Source organism: Oncorhynchus mykiss, chromosome 13, assembly GCF_057628025.1.
Source record: "Oncorhynchus mykiss isolate SJ-2025 chromosome 13, ASM5762802v1, whole genome shotgun sequence".
In the NCBI taxonomy this organism is placed as follows: domain Eukaryota; kingdom Metazoa; phylum Chordata; class Actinopteri; order Salmoniformes; family Salmonidae; genus Oncorhynchus; species Oncorhynchus mykiss.
In genome coordinates this window covers 46,996,371-47,019,196 of record NC_143034.1, presented here as the reverse complement: position 1 = coordinate 47,019,196, position 22,826 = coordinate 46,996,371, and the positions used below count along the sequence as shown (strand labels likewise).

The 22,826-nt window shown below is 41.9% G+C and overlaps 1 protein-coding gene across 1 annotated transcript in view; it reads left to right on the top strand.

Annotated features, from left to right (window-relative positions):
* Positions 1-453: 453 nt before the first annotated feature.
* Positions 454-22,826, top strand: part of LOC110486271 (C1q-related factor) — a 25,802-nt gene continuing 3,429 nt past the window's right edge. The window contains exon 1 of the mRNA XM_021557730.3: positions 454-1,882. Coding sequence (XP_021413405.1) covers positions 1,280-1,882 — 603 coding nt within the window. The 5' untranslated portion in view covers positions 454-1,279. The remainder of the gene's footprint in view (positions 1,883-22,826) is intronic.

Genomic DNA, 22,826 nt, shown 5'->3' with positions numbered 1-22,826 from the left:
CTACCTTCATACTTCCATTTGTTTTTTTAATCCAGTACTGGTCACCTTCAGATGAGTCCCGTGACACTTGTTCGCAAGAGTCTCTCCTTTCCATAGATTGGTGTGTGTGTGTGTGTGTGTGTGTGTGTGTGTGTGTGTGTGTGTGTGTGTGTGTGTGTGTGTTTGTGTTTGTGGATACGCCAGATAGAAAGTGTTGAAAGCATATACATTCCTGGCACCTCCAGGAAAATGCAGCTCCCTTTCCCTGTGCTCCATCTTTATTTTTAGAGGCTGGAGGCTGATGAGAGAGAGAAGGAGAGAGAGGAGAGAGAAATAGTATCAAAAGTGGAAGAAGTGAGGAGTGAGAGAGAGAGGAAAGTGAGAGGAAAGCAGAGCGAGAGAGAGAGAGAGAGCGAGAGCGAGAGAGAGAGAGAGAGAAAGCATCAAAAGTGGAAGGAAGGAGTCAGGGTAAGAGAGCAGAAAGGGAGAAGGAGAGAGGGAGGGAGCGTGTGTTGGCTCATCACTGGCTCAGAGGGAGTGTAGTGTGGTAGAAAGTAATGTGATGAGAGCCATTCTGAGTGAGACAGAGAGGGAGAGGGGACAGCGTGGGGCTCCCTCCTCCCCCTATTCGTAACCACGCCAACCAGAGGAGGGGAGGAGGAGAGAGGAGGAGGAGAGGGGAGGAGGAGAGGGGAGGAGGAGAGGGTAGGAGGAGGGGAGGATGAGGGGAGGATGAGTGGAGGGGGGGGCTCCACTCTTACTGCCATATAAAAAGCCAAGCCTGAGAATCCGTCACCACAAACACACCACACGTACGCACGCGGACTCTATGACTACTCTCTCCGTCTCTCTTTCTCACACTCACTCTCTGTTCGTCCTCTTACCATTCCTCTTGTTTCTCTCTAACACTCCTCCTCCTGAGTGTTCCTTCCTTTGCATCCTCTTTCTTTCTCCTTTTTCATGCCAAGAGTTTGGGACTAAATTTTGTATGTCGGCTCGTGTGTGCTCCCTATGTGCGTCAGTGTGCACGCTGGTGAGTGAGAGTGTACGGGAACTACCTCTGTGTGAGTGAAAGCAGCGAGGCATATCAGTGAGTGTATGTGGGTCTCTCTCTTACCCTCACACACTCGCCGCTCCTCCTCCTACTCTACTTGGGATCCCCGTGTCCCTTTCCTCTGTGGCAGGCTCCCCACACCCAGCAGTCACCATTTCCGCCCCAGGGAGAGCCACGCTGGCAGCACAGCCCCTTCCCCGACTCAGCATCGGGAGGAAGACCCTGGTGGCGGCTGCCGTCGGGGTCATGCTGGTCCTGGTGCTGGTGGTCCTCATCCCCGTTCTGGTCAGCTCCGTGGGCACCGACACCAGCCACTTTGAAATGCTGGGTACCTGCCGCATGGTGTGTGACCCCTACCTGAACAAGGGCACAACGGCCAGCAGCACCAGCTCCAGTGGCATCCAGGCAGAAGCCGAGGCCCTCAGCGACAACAGCAACATGCCCTCCACGCTGGTGCAGGGCCCCCAGGGCAAGCAAGGCAGGCCAGGTAAACCTGGACTCCCGGGACCGCCTGGAGAGCCAGGGCCACCGGGGCCAGTGGGACCCCCTGGAGACCGAGGGTCTGGAGGGAGGACTGGGATTTTGGGGTTGGGGGGGAACGGAGCTATCAGCACGGCCACCTACAGCACAGTGCCCCGGGTGGCCTTTTACGCAGGGCTTAAGAACCCCCATGAAGGCTATGAGATCCTCAAGTTTGACGACGTGGTCACCAACTTGGGAAACAACTATGACGGCATCTCAGGCAAGTTCATCTGCAGCATCCCTGGCACCTACTTCTTCATCTACCATGTGCTAATGAGAGGTGGGGATGGGACCAGTATGTGGGCAGACCTCTGCAAAAACGAACAGGTGAGTCAATTCACTTCTCCAAGTTTCACTTGTCCAAGTCTTCTACTGCTCATTCACTCAGCATAGAGGGATCTTACACATTGTACCACTCACTGCACACTGCTCTTTTTAATTAGCACTCCAATGGTTTCTCTGCTACAGACTCAGGTTCCTTCTAAACTACAGATATCTCACCTTATGCCTTGCTACTCTGTTGTGCTCTCTCTCCCTCCCGCTCTCTCTTTCTATCGCTGGGTGTCACCTGATGTCACTGTGGTAACTTGGTTGGTGGAAATTTAATCGGAGCTTCACAATCAAATTGCCCTGAAACCGCGTTATAATACAGAGGCTCTATTTCCGAGGAGACGGAAGGCTGGTGGGTAGCGGAAGCATCTGTCGTGCGCTCCCAAGACCCCCCCTGAGCGAGCAGATGACGGTCACACAGCTGTGGCACCAAACGCGCCCAGAGAGAATGATGCGTAATCTGGCTCGCGTCCCCTCATTGCATAAATACACATTGACATTGCCCGCATCCCTCAAATCAAAGGACAGACAGTTACCCCCGAAGTCCATGTCACTTTCTACTTGTTTCAAAATTGATTCGTTTGCCATATAATACTGGTGTAATTGTTTATTTAACTTGGAATGTAATATAAGGTGAAACAAGTGTATGTGCCTGATTTATGGAAGCATCTCTATTTGTCAGTTAGGACTAGCGCTATTTAATTGACTCAGATCTTTACGCAATTGTAACAAATCATTTATCTTTTCAGAAATAAGATATTAACCAGTAATTTCGGATCGTATTACTTTCGCATTTCGGCTTGTGTAGACTAAATTGATTAGACAGGGAAATTACATTAAATAAGTGGAGTCACAGGAGTGGTGTGAAAGCGCACTATAGAAGATGCAGCTTTTAGTCAGCCAGCAGATATTTTAAGAATGTAAAAAAAATTCCCAGACAGTGGCTATCATTATTATTGCGAAAAGTTTAATTGTGAACCAAGAACGGTCTGCTTCTCTGTGCTCGATACATCTGTGAACTGCAGCAAGTCAGCAAGTGATGCGTTCAGACACAAATTACATTGTGCTACATTTAACTGTCGAGTTCACATATTTAATTACATGTAATCTAACGTTGTACTCCTGGAGAGACTCAACAAGACCGCAATTATCCGAACGTCTCGTGCGTAAAACAAGAGGATGACAATTAGTCTACTTATCCGTCACAGTGTGCACAGACTGGGAAATGTAAGTATTGCTTATTATTTCGGTTGTATATGGTTGATAAAACAAGGGAATATTTGCGTAACATCCGCTTGAAATAAATATAATTTGCATGATTTATTCTCTCTTTTTTTTTTTTTTACGCATCACTTGACGGGTCTGGAGATGGATTTATTGCGCCCTGGGGGTGCTCTCAGGTACCTCGAGTGTGTGCGACTCGAGAACTTTCGCGTCCAGCAAAGGCGGCAACGTTTAACGCGCAGGAGAGTATAAGAGAAATATATATATATATATATATATATATATATATATATATATATATATATATATATATATATATATATATATATATATATATATATATATGTATTATTACCGTCAAGTCATTTGCAATATGCATCGAGGCAATCATAAATTATACTACAGCTTCAGCGCGCATCAAACATTTTGTGATTGAATATCCTCTTATTATTTGTTCATGACCACTTGCCTATAGGGTAAAGGTCACATCACTCTTTTACATGACATATTACAGCTCCATTAGCCTATAGTGTATAATTAAAATCCTCACAATTATCTTTCATTAAGCCCCATGCAATGTTTTTCAATGCCCTAACAGCATGGTCTCCAACATATTGCTTTGTTAATTAGACTTTTGAGTTACTTTGTTTAATGTTAATTAGGCTACGTTTATTTATTTTTCTAGGTCTAAACTTTTGCTCCCGGTGTTTCTGCAGAACATTCGATTATAAACCCAAGGTATATCTGTTTGACTTATTACCCTGATATTACAGCACTTAAGGTTTACATGATATTTTATAATGGAATTAAACGTTAATATGTAGTTCACATAGTGTACTGTAAATGACTGAATACAACCTGTCTTAGTTGGCCAGTTTCAACATGTTTAAAGTAGACTTAATCTGTAAGGTTACCTTGTAGGTCGATTGCTAACGCAGAGGTTAGGGTTTTGGGGGTTGAGCTCAACACAACATCATGCCATTTCTGTTGAGCACATGCTTCCCTGCTATATTTTATGCTTTAACGGGTGTTTTGCATAACACTTGTACACATAATATAATCGATTATTTCACAATTCACAGTCGGTTGCAATCCGATTCATGGCAGGCAACTCCTGCCTTCGACTCAAGACTTATGTGGACTTGATTGCAGCTATATGTTACATTTAGATGGGGATCTCCAAAGAATCAACTGTTGTCAGTATAGGTCAGAGAGAGAACATCCTCATTCTTTAAAAAAAAAAGAAATAGGGAACACTTTCTTTCATAAAGGCATATAGATTTCTAGCAACTATAAAACACAATATCAATTGAAATCTATGTAGGCCTTAGGGTATGTCTGGCAGCATTATTCATCTAATGTAAAACTTATTGTTGTCAAATAGAGGATAGGAGACAGATATGTTGATCAAGTCTTTATTTGTTGTGCAATGCTCTTCATATGTTGCCATAGAGAAATATCCATCCCATGGTCACAGAAGGGTTGTTTTAATTGGTTAATTCTATTGTCCAAACACTTGAATTGTCCATTGCTCACTTTTCCAATTACAGAGAAAATATGACTGAAATGGAAAGAAAGGACACAGACACGCTGAGTGTACAAATCATTAAGAACAACTGCTCTTTCCACAACAAAGACTGACCAGGTGAATCCAGATGAAAGATGTGATCCCTTGAAGTTACTCGTTAAATCCACTTCAACCAGTGTAGGTGGGTTGGAGGAGACGGGTTAAAGAAGGATTTTAAGGCCTTGAGACAGTTGAAACATGGCTTGTGTATGTGTGCCACTCAGAGGGTGAATTGGCAATTAAATCAAATAAAATTTTATTGGTCACATACACATGTTTAACAGATGTTATTGCCAGTGTAGCGAAATGTTTGTGCCTCTAGTTCCAACAGTGCAGCAATATCTAAAATGTAATCTAACAATTCCACCTCAACTACCTAATATACACACATCTAAGTAAAGGAATGGAATAAGAATATATACATATAAATATATGGATGAGCAATGACAGAGGCAAGATGCAATACATGGTATAAAAAACAGTACATACATGTGAGATGAGTAATACAAAATATGTACACATTATTAAAGTGGCGTTTATTGAAGTGCCTTTGAACAGGGTATGGTAGTAGGTGCCAGGCACACCGGTTTGTGTCAAGAACTGCAACGCTGCTGGGTTTTTCACGCTCAACAGTTTCCCATGTGTATCAGGAACGGTCTTCCACCCAAAGGACATCCAGCCAACTTGACACAACTGTTGGAAGCTGTGGGAAGCATTGGAGTCAACATGGGCCAGCATCCCTCTGAGGCTGTTCTGAGGGCAAATTATTCTATATTAGCAAGGTGTCCATAATGTTTTGTACACTCAGTGTGTAATTGTAAAGAGTGCTGGGTCTGGTCTCTGTGACCAGTGAGGTCAGAGCTCTCCATCATCCACTAACATTGTGACATGAAGGCACTGTTACCAGAGCAACGGGCCCTTCTGGAGATGGGCAATATTTCAGAAAGACAAATACCATTTCAGAGGCATATCTGTTGGCGGTTCAGTGTGGTGTTTCTGATCTTGTGTCTGTTGGACAGATACTGAGAGTGTGTCCTCGTGGGGAAGGCCTATTTTCCGCGGCTGCTTTTGACATATCACCCCTGAGGCACCTGGAGGCTTCAGCCATGCCATGGAATACTAATGTAACATTGTAGGAAGATAATGCATGTGAGTGGTTCAACATAAAGGTCGGGGTAAAATGTCAGTAACAATCTATCTGATGTACTGTACATTTTGTGCAATACTTTTTATAGACTAGGCTACTTTCTATTTTCATCCAAAATTGTGTTTTGGTGTGCTGGTGATTATATGAATTGAAACGTGATAAGATCACTGAACTGGACTGGAATAAGAAGGGATGAATTAAGTGAAATCCATTTCTGCCGTGTTAGAGTGTCGACATGATAAGCATGGAGGGCAAGAAATCAAATAGACCAGAAAAAGTATCAGTTTGCTTGACACAGCTCTTTGCGGTCATTTTCCAAGTCTCACTATGGCTCCCTGAGTTCAACTCCTTTGACCTATCCAAGCTGACAAACTTCTCACCCAGCAAACCCAAGGAGAGGGGAGGTGGCGTCTCCATGAAGGGCCTCTCCTCTATATATAATGTCTCACTCCACCATAATGTTTATGGGGGTGTAAAAGTGTTGATACATAATAGGCGAACATATGTTCCTATAAAGCACCTTCTGTTCCCGCTTCATTGTGTTCCTAAGGGGAGGGAGGGGAAGCACTTAAGTTAGACACAGGCAACAGACATCTCCAGAGACTGGGGTAATGTTTGTAAAGTGGTAACTGCTTGGCTAATGAAACATCCCTCTCTCTCTCTATCTCTCTCTCTCTCTCTCTTTCTCTGAATAGCTTAGAAGGGGATGTAGCTTACACTCACTATAGCCAGAGAATCTTGCTAGAAAGGTTTTTCCTTGTGTGAGCCTGTGGGTCTGTCTGTGGGTCTGTGTGCGCGTCTGTCTGTGGGTCTGTCTGTGGGTTTGTCTGCGGGTCTGGTGTGGAGGTGAGACCCCAGTGTGTCTGTCTGTGTAAATTACTGTGAATGGTTATAAATGTGGGGTAACCTGTGCTGTGTCATTGATGAAGTGGCCACGGGAAGGCTGATGGTCGTAGAGCAGCGCTCTCTGGGCCAGAGCATTCCTCTGCTCATTTAAGGCCGAGAGAAGCTGTGTAGGGACTAGGAGGCTGGGGAGGACTGGGAATAGCAGACAATGACAGTATTTTATCATCCTTTGGCCTTGGTGCATCATGAAACTGCAGGTTCTCAGGCCCTAGCACTGCAGTTGTTCTGCACCCTGTATCTCCACGCCTTGCTGTTTTTTTTTTTTATCTCCCTCTCCTTCTTCCCTCTCCCTCTTTTAGTTCTGTGGGTTGCATTGGGAGAGTGTCAACATTGTCCCCAGCACCTTGACACATTTCAAGCTACACCAAAGAGTTAGCTGCTCTTGGTAAGCAGGCAAATGCGATTCTATTTTGAGCCCGGTGCACTTCATCTGCTCTCCAAGTTCCCTCTCCACTCCTCTCCTCTCTCCTTGGCTTCTTATTTCTGACGTTCTTTTACTCGCTTGACAACTATCTCCAACCAATCCCAATCTTCTCAGACGGATGTGTCAGAGTCTCGATTCCCTGAGTTGGAGACACCCTGGGAGACGAGGCAATGACAGTAAAGACAAATCCATTGCCACACTACTACAAATGGAGAAAAAAAAAAAAAATAGGGAGGTTCTGTCATGCCAAAGAGCCTTCGTAATCGTAGTATAGAACCTTGAACCAGATCCAGGATGTGTTTGTGCTCCTCCTCGGTTCCTTTCTTAATATTTTTATTAATCCGCAGAACCGTTTCAGAGTTAATTAAAAGCAATGACGTGAGCGTCACTCTCTCAGGAGGGCCCTGTGTGAATAATCACTCTGTCTCCTTCTTTAATAAGCTCCAGCGTCCTCCGAGCAGCGCATATGGCTCTTCCCCAACAATTACTGCTCCCTGCTTCCCACCATGCACGCGCACACGCAAAAACACCCCCCCCACTGTGTACTGACCTCTACATCTCCTTGCTCTGTTCTAGCCATCCAAGGTGACCTCCAGAAGTGCACAGTTTACGCCCATCCCTTTATTGACAATTTAATATCAATATGTGTCTTGATTATTATTGGAGACAAAGTTTGGCTCTTGGAGGTTAACTTCAGGAATATTGTTTTCTTAGAAAGCAAAAACGCACTTGAAAGATTCTGGACTGTACTATAGAAACTAGGGGAAATCTTGGCACAGTCCGTCACTGGCGCCTTTGAATTGATGTATCCAAGTAGACACACGGTGCTGTGGAGTGAAGTACTGCGATCATCTTCACAGACTGGTTTATTTACTTGTTTATTTGCATCCCCATTTTAGCTTTTGCAGAGACAACAGCTACTCTTCCGGGGGATCCACAAAAAGACACAGAACATGACAAGTAACAAAACACTTATTCACTGATTGTAACGGTTCTCTTCTATCTCCTCCTCTGATGAAGAGGTAGAACAAGGATCGGACCAAAATGCAGCGTGTAGATTGCGATCCATGTTTTAATGAACAAACGTAAAACACGAATCAATGCAAACACTACAAAATAAAGAACGTGATGAACGTAACGAAAACCTAAAACAGCCTATCTGGTGAAAAACACATAGACAGGAACAATCACCCACAAACACACAGTGAAACCCAGGCTACCTAAATATGGTTCCCAATCAGAGACAATGACGAACACCTGCCTCTGATTGAGAACCATATCAGGCCGAACATAGAACTAGACAAACTAGACATGTAACATAGAATGCCCACTCAGATCACACCCTGACCAATCAAAACATAGAAAATACAAAGTAAACTATGGTCAGGGCGTGACACTGATAGAATAGGACAGTCACACACATCTTTAACATAAAGATACACAAACAATGCAACAGAGTGTGTTTGTGTGTGAGTGTGTGTTTGTTTTCATTTGTGTCCACTCACAGTCCCCACCATTCAATGAGATTAGATTTTTTTAAGGTAATTTTGTTATTTGCTTGAGTAATTGGAGTTGGAAGGGAGTTCTATGTGATCATGGCTCGGTATAGTAATGTGCTTTGCAGTGAATTCATTTCGGACTTGGTGTCATGTCTTGTGAGGTACATATGGGTGTCTGATCTGAATGTTATTTGATTATGCAGACAATCAGGAATTTTCATCACAGTAATATTTCTCATAAAAACTAGAAGCAGTTACTCTCTCGTCAACCCTCAACCACTAAAAACTGGAATGCACCGTCTTCAACAGACGTCCTGAGGTGCGTGCTAGCCGAGTATGGAGAGCTGACTCAGGTGACATCAAACCGAGGGCGAATGTCCTGCCTCATGCACCAACACAGCAGCTCTCTCATTACTCTCCCCTCCAATCTCCCCATCAACTCCTTCACTGTCTGCTTCGCTCCCTTCGCTCCCCTCCAAGTTCACCCCGACTGGCTCTGGTTCCATTCTCGGCTCCGCCGACCGTCCCGTGTGCCCCTCCCCCAATTGTTTTGTGGGGGGGCTGCCTCTCCTGGCCACGCTGCTTGGTCCTTTGGTGGTGGTAGTTCTGTCACGGCCGTCGAAAGAAGTGGACCAAAGTGCAGCGTGGTGGGCGTACATTGTCCTTTTATTAAAAATGTCGCAAACAAAACAACAAACAAAGAAACAACCGTGAAGCTCACAGGGCTATAATGCCACTAACAAAAGTCAACTACCCATAAATACAACAGGGAAAGAAGGCTGCCTAAGTATGATTCCCAATCAGAGACAACGATGTCCCTGATTGAGAACCATACCCGAACAAAACAAAGAAATACAAAAACATAGAAAATAGAACATAGAATGCCCACCCAAATCACACATTGACCAAACCAAAATAGATACATAAAAATGATCTCTCAGGTCAGGGCGTGACACTGTATCACTATACTGAGTGTTGCCGTTTGTAAAAGGACGTATTTGGGGTGTTTTGGAACCTTTGTTCATGTTTTTTCGGTGCCCCCATACTACACAACAAGGACGAGGAAGTGATTTGGTGTTTGGGGTAAGTTTCTCAAAAACATGTGAAATCATACGGAAGGTGTCTGGACCCTTCTATAGAATTTTACATCAAAATGTTTGATTTGGTTGCAAAACACGAAAAGTATCTTTTAAAGGCAAGTTGCGCTGCTCTGTTATATGCCAGCTGCAGCTTTTCTAGGTCTTTCTTTGCTGCATTTGATCATATTACCGGACAGTAATCAAGATAAGATATGACCAGAGCCTGAACAACTAGTACAGTTGATTGTTGTTAATAACAGACATACCCCTCCCCATCTTCACAACAACTTTGTCAATATGACTTGACCATGATAATTGACTATCTAATGTTATATCTAGGAGTGTAGCTTCCTCAACTTGCTCAATGGTCACTACCTTTATACACAACTCCAGTTGAGGTTTAAGTCTTTTTTTTAACCAAATACAATACTTTTAGTTTTAGATTTATTTAAGACCAGTTTATTACTAATCACCCATTCTGATGCTGTTACTCCTTATTTACAATTTCAGTGAGCTCACTGGCTTTGGGTGCTGATACAGTATGCTGAGTATGGAATCATCCGCAGACATAGTCATTCTAGCTTTGTATAAGACCAGCAGCAAATATTTTGAAAAAATAGAGAAGAGTAATGGCCCAAGGCAACTGTCCTGAGGGACACCACACTGTATATATCTGATGTTAGAGAAGCTTCCATTGAAGAACACTCTCTGGTTTCAATTGGATAAATAACTCTCCAAACATGTGATGGCAAGTGATATAAAGCCGTAGCAAGTGAGTTTCTTCAATAGCAATTTATGATCAATTACATCAAATACTGCACTGAAATCTAACAATAAAGCTCCAACTATAATTTATTATCCATTTACTTTAACTAATCATCTGTCATCTGAGTCAGTACAGTACAAATTGAATTTCATTGTGTTTGGTTAAACACAATATTCCCCATCAGTTTACCAAGAACAGGCAGCAAACTGATTGGGTGGCTGTTAGAGCCAAAAAAGGGTGTTTTACTGTTTTTAGGCAGTGAAATTACTTTAGCTTCCTTCCATGCCTGTGGAGACACACTCCTTTAGGCTTTGGTTCAAGATGAAGAAAATGGGGGTTGCAATACAGTCTGCTACCATTCTCAATAGTGTCCCATCAAGGTTGTCTATACCTGGCGGTTATTGATGCACAACAATAGTTCTTGCCATGATATCATTTAAGATACTCAATAGTATTTTTCCATTGTGTTTTATGTAATTTATCTTGGTTTGGTAATATAATTTCTTATTTTGTAGTCACCAAATTTCTCAATTTACAGTATGACAACCAATCAGCTGAGCAGCCTGACTTGTTTGCCGCCGCTGTTGCATAATTTATTTGAACCGTACACTTTTTAAATTCCTTGTTAACCTTTCTGATCTCCCCATCCCGGATCCGGGTTCGTGAATACAGACTCAAGCTCATTACCATAACGCAACGTTAACTATTCATGAAAATCGCAAATGAAATGAAATAAATATGCTAGCTCTCAAGCTTAGCCTTTTGTTAACAACACTGTCATCTCAGATTTTCAAAATATGCTTCTCAACCATTGCAAAACAAGCATTTGTGTAACAGTATTGATGGCTAACGTAGCATTTAGCATTAGCATTCAGCTGGCAACATTTACACAAAAAAACAGAAAAGCATTCAAAAAAATCATTTACCTTTGAAGAACTTCAGATGTTTTCAATGAGGAGACTCTCAGATAGCAAATGTTCAGTTTTTCCTGAAAGATTATTTGTTTAGGACAAATCGCTCCGTTTTCTGCGTCACGTTTAGCTATGAAAAAACCCCTGTATCCAGGATTGTGTAAATCTATCAGCAAGCTCATTAGCATAACACAACGTTAACTATTTATGAAAATCGCAAATGAAATGAAATAAATATGCCATCTCTCAAGCTTAGCCTTTTGTAAACAACACTGTCATCTCAGATTTTCAAAATATGCTTCTCAACCATAGGAAAACAATAATTTGTGTAAAAGTAGCTAGCTAGAGTTAGCATTTCGCGTTAGCATTTAGCGTTAGCATTAGCGTTAGCATCCAGCACGCAACATTAACAAAAACATAAAAGCCTTCAAATAAAATCATTTACCTTTGAAGAACTTCTGATGTTTTCAATGAGGATACTCTCAGTTAGATAGCAGATGCTCAGTTTTTCCAAAAAGATTCCTTGTGTATTAGAAATAGCTCCGTTTTATACATCACATTTGGCTACCAAAAAAAATCCATAAATTCAGTCCTCAAAACGCAAACTTTTTTCCAAATTAACTCCATAATATCGACTGAAAACATGGCAAACGTTGTTTAGAATCAATCATCAAGGTGTTTTTCACATATCTCTTCATTGATACATCGTTCTTGGACACATGCTTTCTCCCCTGAATCAAATGGTAAAGTGGAAGCAGCTGGCAATTGCGCACCGAATTCGACGCAGGACACCAGGCGGACACTTGGAAAATGTAGTCTCTTATGGTCAATCTTCCAATGATATGCCTACAAATACGTCACAATGCTGCTAAGACCTTGGGCGAACGACAGAAAGTGTAGGCTCATTCGTTGCGCAATCACAGCCATATAAGGAGAGAATGGAAAACAGAGCTTCAGAAATTCTGCTAATTCCTGGGTGATGCATCATCTTGGTTTCGCCTGTAGAATGAGTTCTGGGGCACTTACAGACAAAATCTTTGCAGATTCTGAAACTTCAGAGTGTTTTCTATGCATAGTCGAGCATCTTTTCGTGACAAAATATCGCGCTTAAAACGGGAACGTTTTTTATCCAAAAATGAAATAGCGCCCCTAGAGCTCTAACAGGTTAAGCCAGAGGGCTCTAACAGTTCATCACAGTTCATTTCTTAACAGGTGCATGCTTGTCAGCAATTGGCATGAATAATTTTACAAATACTCCCATTGCTGGATCTGGATTCATTTCCTCATACACATCTTCAAAAACCTGAGTCCTGAGAAACCTGAGAAAACATTTTATAATATATATATATATATATATATATACACACATCTTATAAATTACACGGATTCCAAAGTTCTTGTATTTATTTTCGGTAATACCAATTACCCCACCGAAGACATTCTTTTAAAAAGTATACTTAGTCATAATAAACTTTATATGGGGAAAAAAAATCATGGAATAAAAATGAAAGTTTTACATCTTAGTCTGATATGGGGTTTAACCTTCCAGACTGGGAATTGTGTTAACTCGCTACCCAAGGCTTTTACTTGCTACATTCAGAACAGTTAAATGGACCAAAGAGGAACAATGGGTGAAGATACGCATCCATCAATATTTTATGTGTCTGTTTTCAAAGGTTAAAGCTAAAAAACATAAATAACTTCATAGTTAAGAACACTTTAACAATATGGAAGACAATTAATCAATATCACTCCCTCAAAACATAACCCTATTGAACAATCCTTGGATAGCTTTTCAGAATTCACAGATAAATTCTTACACATTAAAAACTAAAGGCATAGAAACTGTAAATTACTTGGTAACAGGAAATACATTTATTTCCATGATTGAATTAAAAAGCAATATTGGACTGAACAATGTAGATTTTCAAATGAAATCTTTTGGCCATCAGAGCAACCTTGAGGGAATCTTATTTGAGTCAGAAAATGATGTTCATATGATAGGTAAGGTATACAAAACCTTGCAGAGAGCATATCCAACTGACAATCTCTTAGAAGAAAATATAAACTATTGGAAACAAGACTTAAAAAGAACTGATGTTGGCACAAGATGGAGGGAATGTTGGAGCATAACTAACTAAATTACAGTTAACGACAACGTATGTTTAATCCGGTATAAACAAACGTATAGAATGTATTATGGAAGAGACATTTTTTTTTTTTTTTACAGCACAACGGCAGAGTCATGTCTTAAGTGTAAAACTAACAATGACTCAATAATCTCTGGGAATGCTATAAAGTCCATAAATTATGGGCGAGATAAAAAGTTGTCTGTCAAAAGTATCATCACTCATCTTGAAAAAACGGATACAAAAAATTTGGAAATTAATCTGTCAATTAACATAATGGAAAAATCGAATGATATATTATTGAAATTATTGAAATAGAATGGTCGAGGAGAACAAATTGGTACAATTTAAGGCAAACAATCATTCAGGCACTAGGGAAGGGGGTGTGAGCATGTGGGTCTGGGCAGATGAGATGTAGTCGTTGTCTGTAAGTTGTTGTTCGCATTTGTATGTTTGTATTTGGTGTGAAAAATACTAAATAAAATGAACAAAAATGTATTATAAAAAATGTCATATCTAAATTACTTTAGGCCCAACCTTGGGCACTTTGGCTTTGTTATTGCCACAATGTTATGGTCATTGCAGCCAATGGGAACTGATACAGCGTTGCATCAAAGCTCTGCAGCATTAGTGAAGATGTAATCAATACAAGTGGGTGTCACAGATCCAACCCTATTATGTGTGTAAAAAGTATTATCCAAAGCAACATTTAGAAAATGTCTTTGTATTTCCCCCTAGAGGGCTGTTGGAAATACAATACTGTGTGAATAAAGCTGTTACCTGCGTGTCATTTCCCAACCTATCAACATGCATCTCAGTGGTTCCTTCTTCATGTCTCTGGGGGTTTCTTATGCTCTGGTGCACATCAACACAAGACTGTTTAGCCTATTGCTGTGTATCCAGGTGTGACCCATGCAGTGTGTTTAGCATGGCAATCTATACACAGCAAATTGAACAAACATGAACCATCTGGATCCGAATCTGGCATGTTATATTAGTGTCTGTCGTGATTAATGAAACCTGCTTGAAAATTTGGTGGAAAAAAAATCTGCTTTTTCCCGTAATTATCAAATGATTCAATCCACAAAATGTTTGGTATTAAAATACACAATTATGCATTGCATTCATTTACTTTGTAGCATCTATTATTTCAGAACAGTCTCAACATTGAATCAATATATATCTGTGGTAACACTTTATTTTAAGGTACACATATTAGCCACTTATTTGTGGTTTAGAAGTATGTATATAATGATCTTATTTATTATGTCATATTAGCAACGTATTATTCAAAGTCATGTATTACTGGCCAATCATTAATAACATCATTATTAGCAATAATTAAGGCATATTAACATTTAATAAAGAACAAGTAACACAAGAAACAGACTCTTAACAAGCTGTCTTAATGTTGAACTGGTAAGGGGATTGTACCTCAATCTGTGTCCCCTATTTTACCTATCCATAAATTACCTCATTGGACAGAAAGGGGCACAACTCCGTTCATATATGCCATACAGCCAACATTCTAGTCATTTGATGTAAACTTTTTTTTTTAAATGAGCAACTAAACTTCAATATATACTTCCATATATGGATGTTGACTGTATGGCATGATATAATGTGAATCTCAAAAGGGGGTGCACCTCCCCACACACATGAGCACAACCATAATAATGTTGACCTGAAACTAATTGTTTACATCAATTGTTAAAATCAGACTTGAATGTGGGTAATTTGACATATATCAATCAATTTATGTCATCAAACTACACAACTCCACAGTTTCAGGCAAACATTATATGATTTTGCACATTCATAATACAGGCTTATCCAACCAAAATTGATATATATATATATATATATATATATATAACTACTGTATATACTGTATAGAAATGTAGTTTACATAAGAAGTTTGACTAGAATGTTGGCTGTATGGCATATGTGAACGGAGTTGTGCCCCTTTCTGTCCAATGAGGTCATTTATGGATAGTTAAAATAGGGAACACAGATTGAGGTACAATCCCCTTACCAGTTCAACATTAAGACAGCTTGTTAAGAGTCTGTTTCTTGTGTTACTTGTTCTTTATTAAATGTTAATATGCCTTTATTATTGCTAATAATGATGTTATTAAGGATTGTCCAGTAATACATGACTTATAATGTTTGAATTAGAAAATACTTCATTAAGGCCTAATATATGGCTAATAAGACCTCATTAAGGCCTTATAAGCTACTTATATACACACTTATAAACTAAATTAGTTGCTAATATGTGTTGCTAGTATCTTTGGGATAGGTTTGGGTTTTATAGCACTGAGACTGAGGGGCCGCTGTTCATCTCTGTATGTCATCAGGAACAGAGAGCCTCTGTCTAGAGTAGACGGAGGTGTCTGGGGTAGGGAAAGGCGAGCTGCCCTAGGCCCTTGGTATCGATCCCACCATGTGCGTGCGTGTGTTTCTGTCTGTGTACGTGCATTCATGCATGTGCCTGCGTGTGTGTAACCCGTTCCCACTCTGACAGACCCGGCATGTAGTCTATGACCCCCACTCTATAATCAGCTGGAGGGGTAGCAGAGGCGGCCCTCTGGCCTTGATTTGCTGTGTAATTGGACATCGGATTTGACATTCTGCCGAGTGGAACATTAGAAGCAGTCTAATTAGGTGCGGTAGGACTATTAAATGAAGATTTGCCCATGTTGTTAAGAAATACCACACACATTGGAAATGTCAAGATGACACCCGGCTGTCATCGCCAACCAACGGAAGAAAATCTATCACTTATCGTAAAAGTTTCCCAACGGAAAGCAAACACAATCCCCATACTACTGCTTCTCTCCAACGCCATCTCTTCTTCAACCTCTCTGCGGTCTTGTCCCTCTAAATAGCAGAGCAGCGGCCAGAACTCCCTAGGACTTCATCTCCACTGTCATCTCCGATTGAATAGTTTATGAATAAGTGCTGTAACATCCCCATACCTTGAAACACAGGAGCGTATGGTCTAAAATAGCCTCTGGGTTTCCGTCTGGAGATGACTGACTCCTGCATGACATTTGGTGTTGACTCACAAGACTCCTTCATTATAATGAGAGCACATACGGGGGACGGGAAAGCACCCATGGGCCTGTCCTTATGTAAACATCTCTCTGTAAGCCCTGACATCTCGCCATCACCCAATTCAATCCATTGTGATAACCCCCAACCCCCTCTCTCACAGCACAGGGAACCCTCATGTCAATGGCTCCAAAGTGACTCACACTCAGATGGCTAAGTTACTGCATGTGCCTAACAAGGTGGCTCTCCCCTCTAAATATGAATATGGGAGATATCAACAGTGAGATATAAACAATCCATCCAGCCAGAAATGATGAATAGGGCACTTCATGAAAAATGCATGTGGCAGCAAAACGTCTGAACCTGCCTCTCCTTCAAGACTATTAGCACTTTCTGCCTAAGCTTTGCCTCGTTAGAGAGGTTTCTCACACTGCAAAACGCTCCTCTCAATATCCCACAATACTTTGTGGTGCATTTCAAACAATAACTGTTTTTTAAAATTCATAGCGACTAAAATAAACTTGCCTTATGTTGTGCAAGGGTTCAACGTGTCACCAGATTCTACCCTAAAAACACTGTGGTACCAAGATGCAGGGAGTTCAACGTGTCACCAGATTCTACCCTAAAAACACTGTGTTACCAAGGTGCAGGGAGTGAGTGGGGATTGAGACTGAGCAGTGCTGAAAGTTGAGCATTTCTCACAGTATCTGACTGACAAGAGTGAGTCACCGACAGACAAGGGTGGCTAGGACACGCGTAGGTCAGAGTTGACGCTTCCCCTCTGCCTCTCTCTGTTTCTCCTCTCCTCCTCCTCCCCTTCCCCAGTGATAGGTCTGTGCCAATACATCGGCACCACAACAAGCCAGAGGATTTTACAGCCCCATCGTTATCCCTGTTGCCCCATCCATCGCCTCTGTGTTGTCGTGTCATTATCCTCCCGAGTGGTCGTTGTTACTAACCGATAGGACACAGAACTGTAATACATAATGCATTTCCGTGATGACAGGCTTTGATTTGACTTGACACCCAGTGGGAGGGACACTTGGCATTATATAAACAATTGTATAAACTGTGGAGAGGTGCATGCGACGAAAGGAATTCACGTTACCAGGGAAAAAAAGGCCCCGAAGGTACAAACAGAACAGATGCGGTGATTAATGCACAAAGCCTTACTCTCCTTCTCCTTGACAGATGGTGGCTCTCCCGTACCATCTCCTTCTCTCAACAACTCATCATGTATTTAATCAGGTTCCTACCACAAATACACCAATAACACAAAAGAGGAATGGAAGTTTTTGATACCATGACAACCTTGCTCAGAACAACACCTGATACCAAAAATCTGTTGGGCAACGGTCTTTTGACTAGGGAGATTTGTGTATGTGTGTGTGTGTGTCTTTGAGCGCATGCAAATGTGTGTGTGTGTGTGTGTGTGTTTGCGCCAGCGTGCATGTGTATCTCTGTGTGCTTGAGTGTGTGTTGGTGGTGTGGGTTAGGAGATGTGACAGGGTTGTGACAAGGTGGCTAAGCTGCCATCAGGCATGCGACTCACGGTTGGGTGTTCAAACCCAATTAGGTGGCGGCACACTTGGATTTAGAAAGAGGCGAGCGAAGTTTAAAGAATGGAAGCTTAACGGTGAGTCAACAAGTCCCTGCCAGAGAAACGTCAGAAGCTGTCCTCCATCCAGACATGTCCTTGTCACTCCAACTGGAGAGAACAGATCAGTGTCCAAGAGTGTCCAAGAAAGGGACTGTTACTGACACCAGCAAACAGCTCGGCCAACGAGGCCCTATTCCAGTACAATATTTCAATGGGTTGTTTGGATCTTTTGTATTGGCAATAGAGACAACAAAACAACACCAGACATTTCAGCTGTTAGCTATAGGATAATGCAAAATGCCATCGCAACTCAACATGATTCCCAACTCTGTAGGACTAATCAGCTTTAGCAGAGGACAGTGAATATGCAAAAAGCTGTCGTCCCTTCATCTCAGAGGCCTATTATAGGTACGAGTGCTGTCATTATTGATAAACTCCACATTCACATTCAAATGTTTTCAGAATGCGAGAGGAGACAAGTGGAGTGGTATTCACTGTGGAGTCTTTAGGGGGGGGGGGGGGTGCATTATCTATTAGGCTGAAGCAGCCCAGCCTCAGCCCTCAGCTCCCATCTCTCTCTAGTGGTCCAGTACCACGCAGAGCATTATTCAATCAGAGGCATCACAGCGACAATGTGACGGATGCTAACATGCTTCAGCAGCTACGGCTGGGGGGAGACGAGACAACGTCAGACGACTCTGGAGCCATTTGCATTCGTTGCGGTAGGCTAGGCTGGCCTGGGCGCTTATGCTTTGATTTGTTGTGTCAAAAGTTCCACGTCGTATTCTATTTTGAGGCCATGCTCTGCCAGTTTCCGTTTTGTTCTCCCTTTCCATCTCGCTGCTTCTTTTGCTCACTCCCTCTTTCCCTCTCTTTCTCTCTCGCATTCCAAAGTCTAACCTATGGCTTGCGCTTCCAGCTTGTGAGTTGTTCCGAGTATAGTGTGAGGGTAAATTATGTGGCTTCTCTGTCATTGTGTACAACAGCAACTGAGTGAAAGAAATAGAGAATGAACAATGAATTGAGCAATGAATGACAGCTTCAATCTCAATAATGTAATACGACTACAGCGTGGTCAGATTCTTTGTGATCAACCGTTGCTGAGAACAAATGCATCGGATTTCTAATAGCTTCAGGATAGTCCTTGGCAAGTTGACTTCCTTAACTTTCTAACACAAGGAGTTGAAGCGAGTCATATCACACACCTCTGACATCAGAGGTCCCAGAGTTCAATCTGAAGGCAATAAGAGAAATATTTGAAGAAGTCTCATCAAAATCCCCATAGACAGATCCAGCCAAGCCCCTGTCCGCCGCCCCCATCCGGCACAAAGCAGCAACCTTCTAATAAGAGCGTGTTGACTTTGTGTGCTCAGGGCGAATCATCTCATATTAATATAAACTGGACGACTGCTGCTACAGATCAGGATAGAGGCTTTGTTTGCACATCGATATGAGCCTTGCGAGATTTAATCAGGAAGGTAAACAATGAAAAAAAAGAATCAAAGATGCGTATAGTACAATGTGCCATAAATAAACCTGCACCTTTAAGGCTGGCTTCAGCATAACTGTTTGGCATAGTCCTTCATAGCATTGCCCAGAGTACTTCACCTTGAAAGTACTCTCAGATATGGCAAAGATCTCCATGCAAGCTGGAATTTCTTAGCTACAGACAACTGTTACTGAACATTCCTCTTATTCTGGCTGAGGATAATCTAAGGCGTCTGGCATGATGTGTCTCAACAGCCACAATTACTTTCTTCCTCTGTTGTGAGAAGAGTGGAACAGACAAGAGGGAGATACACTAAGGAGAAGGCTTCATGAAATCACTGAGATTTCTCAGATTCTCATTATCGTGACTGTCTGAGGGTCAGCAGGGTGCTTCATACCCAGCTGTCAAAGAAGTAGACTGATTCCAAAGGACTGGCAAGGCTTCCAAGATGCCTGAATGTGATGAAAGCGATGAGGCACTGATGTCAGTGGATAAAATGCTGCTCCATGTGAAATAGTGTATTATCGTATTGTCTCCATTGTGAAGAAGTTAAGCTTTTCCGTCTGTCACAAGACCTGCTAAAGAGAAGAGATGACAGGCACATGAGGTGTTAGCAGTGGATGTGTGCCCTATCAATGTTGAAAATGATCTTGCAGTTGGCATTCTTCTAAAAATCCAATCACATTTTATTGGTCACATGCGCCAAATATAACAGGTGTAGACTTTACCGTGAAATGCTTACTTTCAAGCCCATTCAGAGTTATGTAGAGTTAGAAAGGAAATAGTAACACAATAAAATAACAATAACGAGGCTATATACAAGGAGTACCAGTACCGAGTCAATGGACAGGGTAACGAGGTTGTCACGTCCTGACCTTAGTTCCTTTTTTATGTCTCTGTTTTAGTTTGGTCAGGGTGTGAGTTGGGGGTGGGCATTCCATGTTTTTGTTCTAGGTTTTGTATTTTTGTTTTTGGCCTGGTATGGTTCCCAATCAGAGGCAGCTGTCGATCGTTGTTCTCTGATTGAGAACCATACTTAGGTAGCCTGTTTTCCCACTATGATTTGTGGGTAGTTATTTTCTGTTTAGTGTTTTTTGTTGCACCTTGCAGAACTGTTCGCTTGTCGTTTTTGTTCCGGTATTCATCTTTATTAAACGGATGACGAGCACTTTGGTCCTCTTCTCCTTCTCCCGACAACAATCGTTACAGAGGTAGTTGAGGTATTCTCAACTCTTCTTGCCCTTTGAGAAGCTTTCCAGTTCTCTCTCACGCAGTACTAGTCTTTCACAGTTTCTAAAGACTTTCATAGACCTCCTTTGGAATACTGGACAAAAGTTTTCCCAGCTTTAATGGGGACAAAAATATGACCATGTTTTTTTCATATTGGTTGATTTCTTAAAGCCTTTAGAGGACTCATTAATACTTTCTCTGACGGATGTCGTTATGCTCGCGATGACGGGACGTTTTCAGTCAATTTTGTGGTCTATTGATCATGCATTGTCACTCACACCATAGCGTAGCTTAGACAGGTTTTTAAACACAGTGTGTCAAACCAATACATGTATCTCTCAAAACACTTTGTTCAGCACTGACTAGGGACTGACTCAAACGCTGTTATTTGATTTAGTTGGAATAGACTGCTTCAATGTCCCTGCCTGTTGCTTGTAGTGACTCACAACCTATCACAGGTATTCGGCATGAGTTCCCTTTTGCTTCCTTTGAATTAGCTTGCATTGAATTAGCTTGCATTGAATTAGCTTCCATTGAATTAGCTTGCATTGAATTAGCTTGCATTGAATTAGCTTGCATTGAATTAGCTTGCATTGAATTCGCTTGCATTGAATTAGCTTGCATTGAATTAGCTTGCATTGAATTAGCTTGCATTGAATTAGTTTGCATTGAATTAGCTTCCATTGAATTAGCTTGCATTGCATTTTCACAACGTGCATATTATGTTTCTCCAATTAAAATGGCTGTCATGTCAGATATTTTTTTTTGTTGTTGATGAATTTATCTTTATATGGGCTACCTTCTAGTAAAACATTTAAAGACTGACATTACAGGACATAATGCATATAGTTAACGATCTGCTCTCACGACTTGGAAAAGATAAAACAAACAAAGACATTTTATCTGACACTTTTATCCAGAACAACATTCAGTAGATACCGTATTGGTCCCCATGGGAATCAAACCCACAGCCCTGGTGTTGCAAGCACCACGCTCTACCAACTGAGGCACACGGGACCCTCATAATTACAGCAGTAGCAGAGGGAGGGAAGTGAAATACATAGATTCATTAGACAGCAAGTCTCCCACCTTCTCTCTCTACTCCTCCACCCATCCCTCTGATCTCCCGCTCTCCCCTAACCCTGGCACACAGACAATCACTGACAGGTCTACAGGGTTAAACCCATCAGTGTGTTGTTGCAGGAGGTCTGTGCCAGCCCCTTGGCCCTCAGATGTGTCAATAAATCCATTGTGTGTGGCCCCTGGTTAAACGGGCCAATTAATTGTCCCATCTTATCCCTACCACCTGCTCAGCCAGGCTGCCGGGCGGCACACCAGATCTGGGACCCTGCCCATACTTTAGATTCAGATCTAGAAGCTTTTTAGAGAAGAAATGCACGGGGAAAAGAGTAGTTTGATTGAGTTTATGACAGCTGTGTTCTTCATTGGGCAGATTATAAAAGATCCTTAGCTACAGACAATATCCGGGTTTATGGCAACTAAATGCATATCTCAGATGCTTTGGTCTTCCAAAATGTATGGTGCTGATGCTATTTATTTAGGCCCTTATCTTTGTGCGCTTGTGTACTGGTGATGTCTCAGTGCAGTGCAAAACTGCCGCACTTCAGTTTCTTTTTTGTAAAACTCTACATGAATGGTCAATGGTTAGCTTTTAAAGTATTTATTTATGTCTCATGCACACACACACACACACACACACACACACACTTAAACACACACAGTTATTACTGTCAGGGCACCCGTATCTCACTACAGCCCACGCTGTTCTCCCAGGAGAGTGGTTAACGTTTCAGATGGAAGCTTAATTAGCCAGGACCAGAGGTCAGGGAGATCCAGCTCCAAACACTCAGACTGCCAAGCAGCCTGGCAATACCATACTCACCACATAGGCT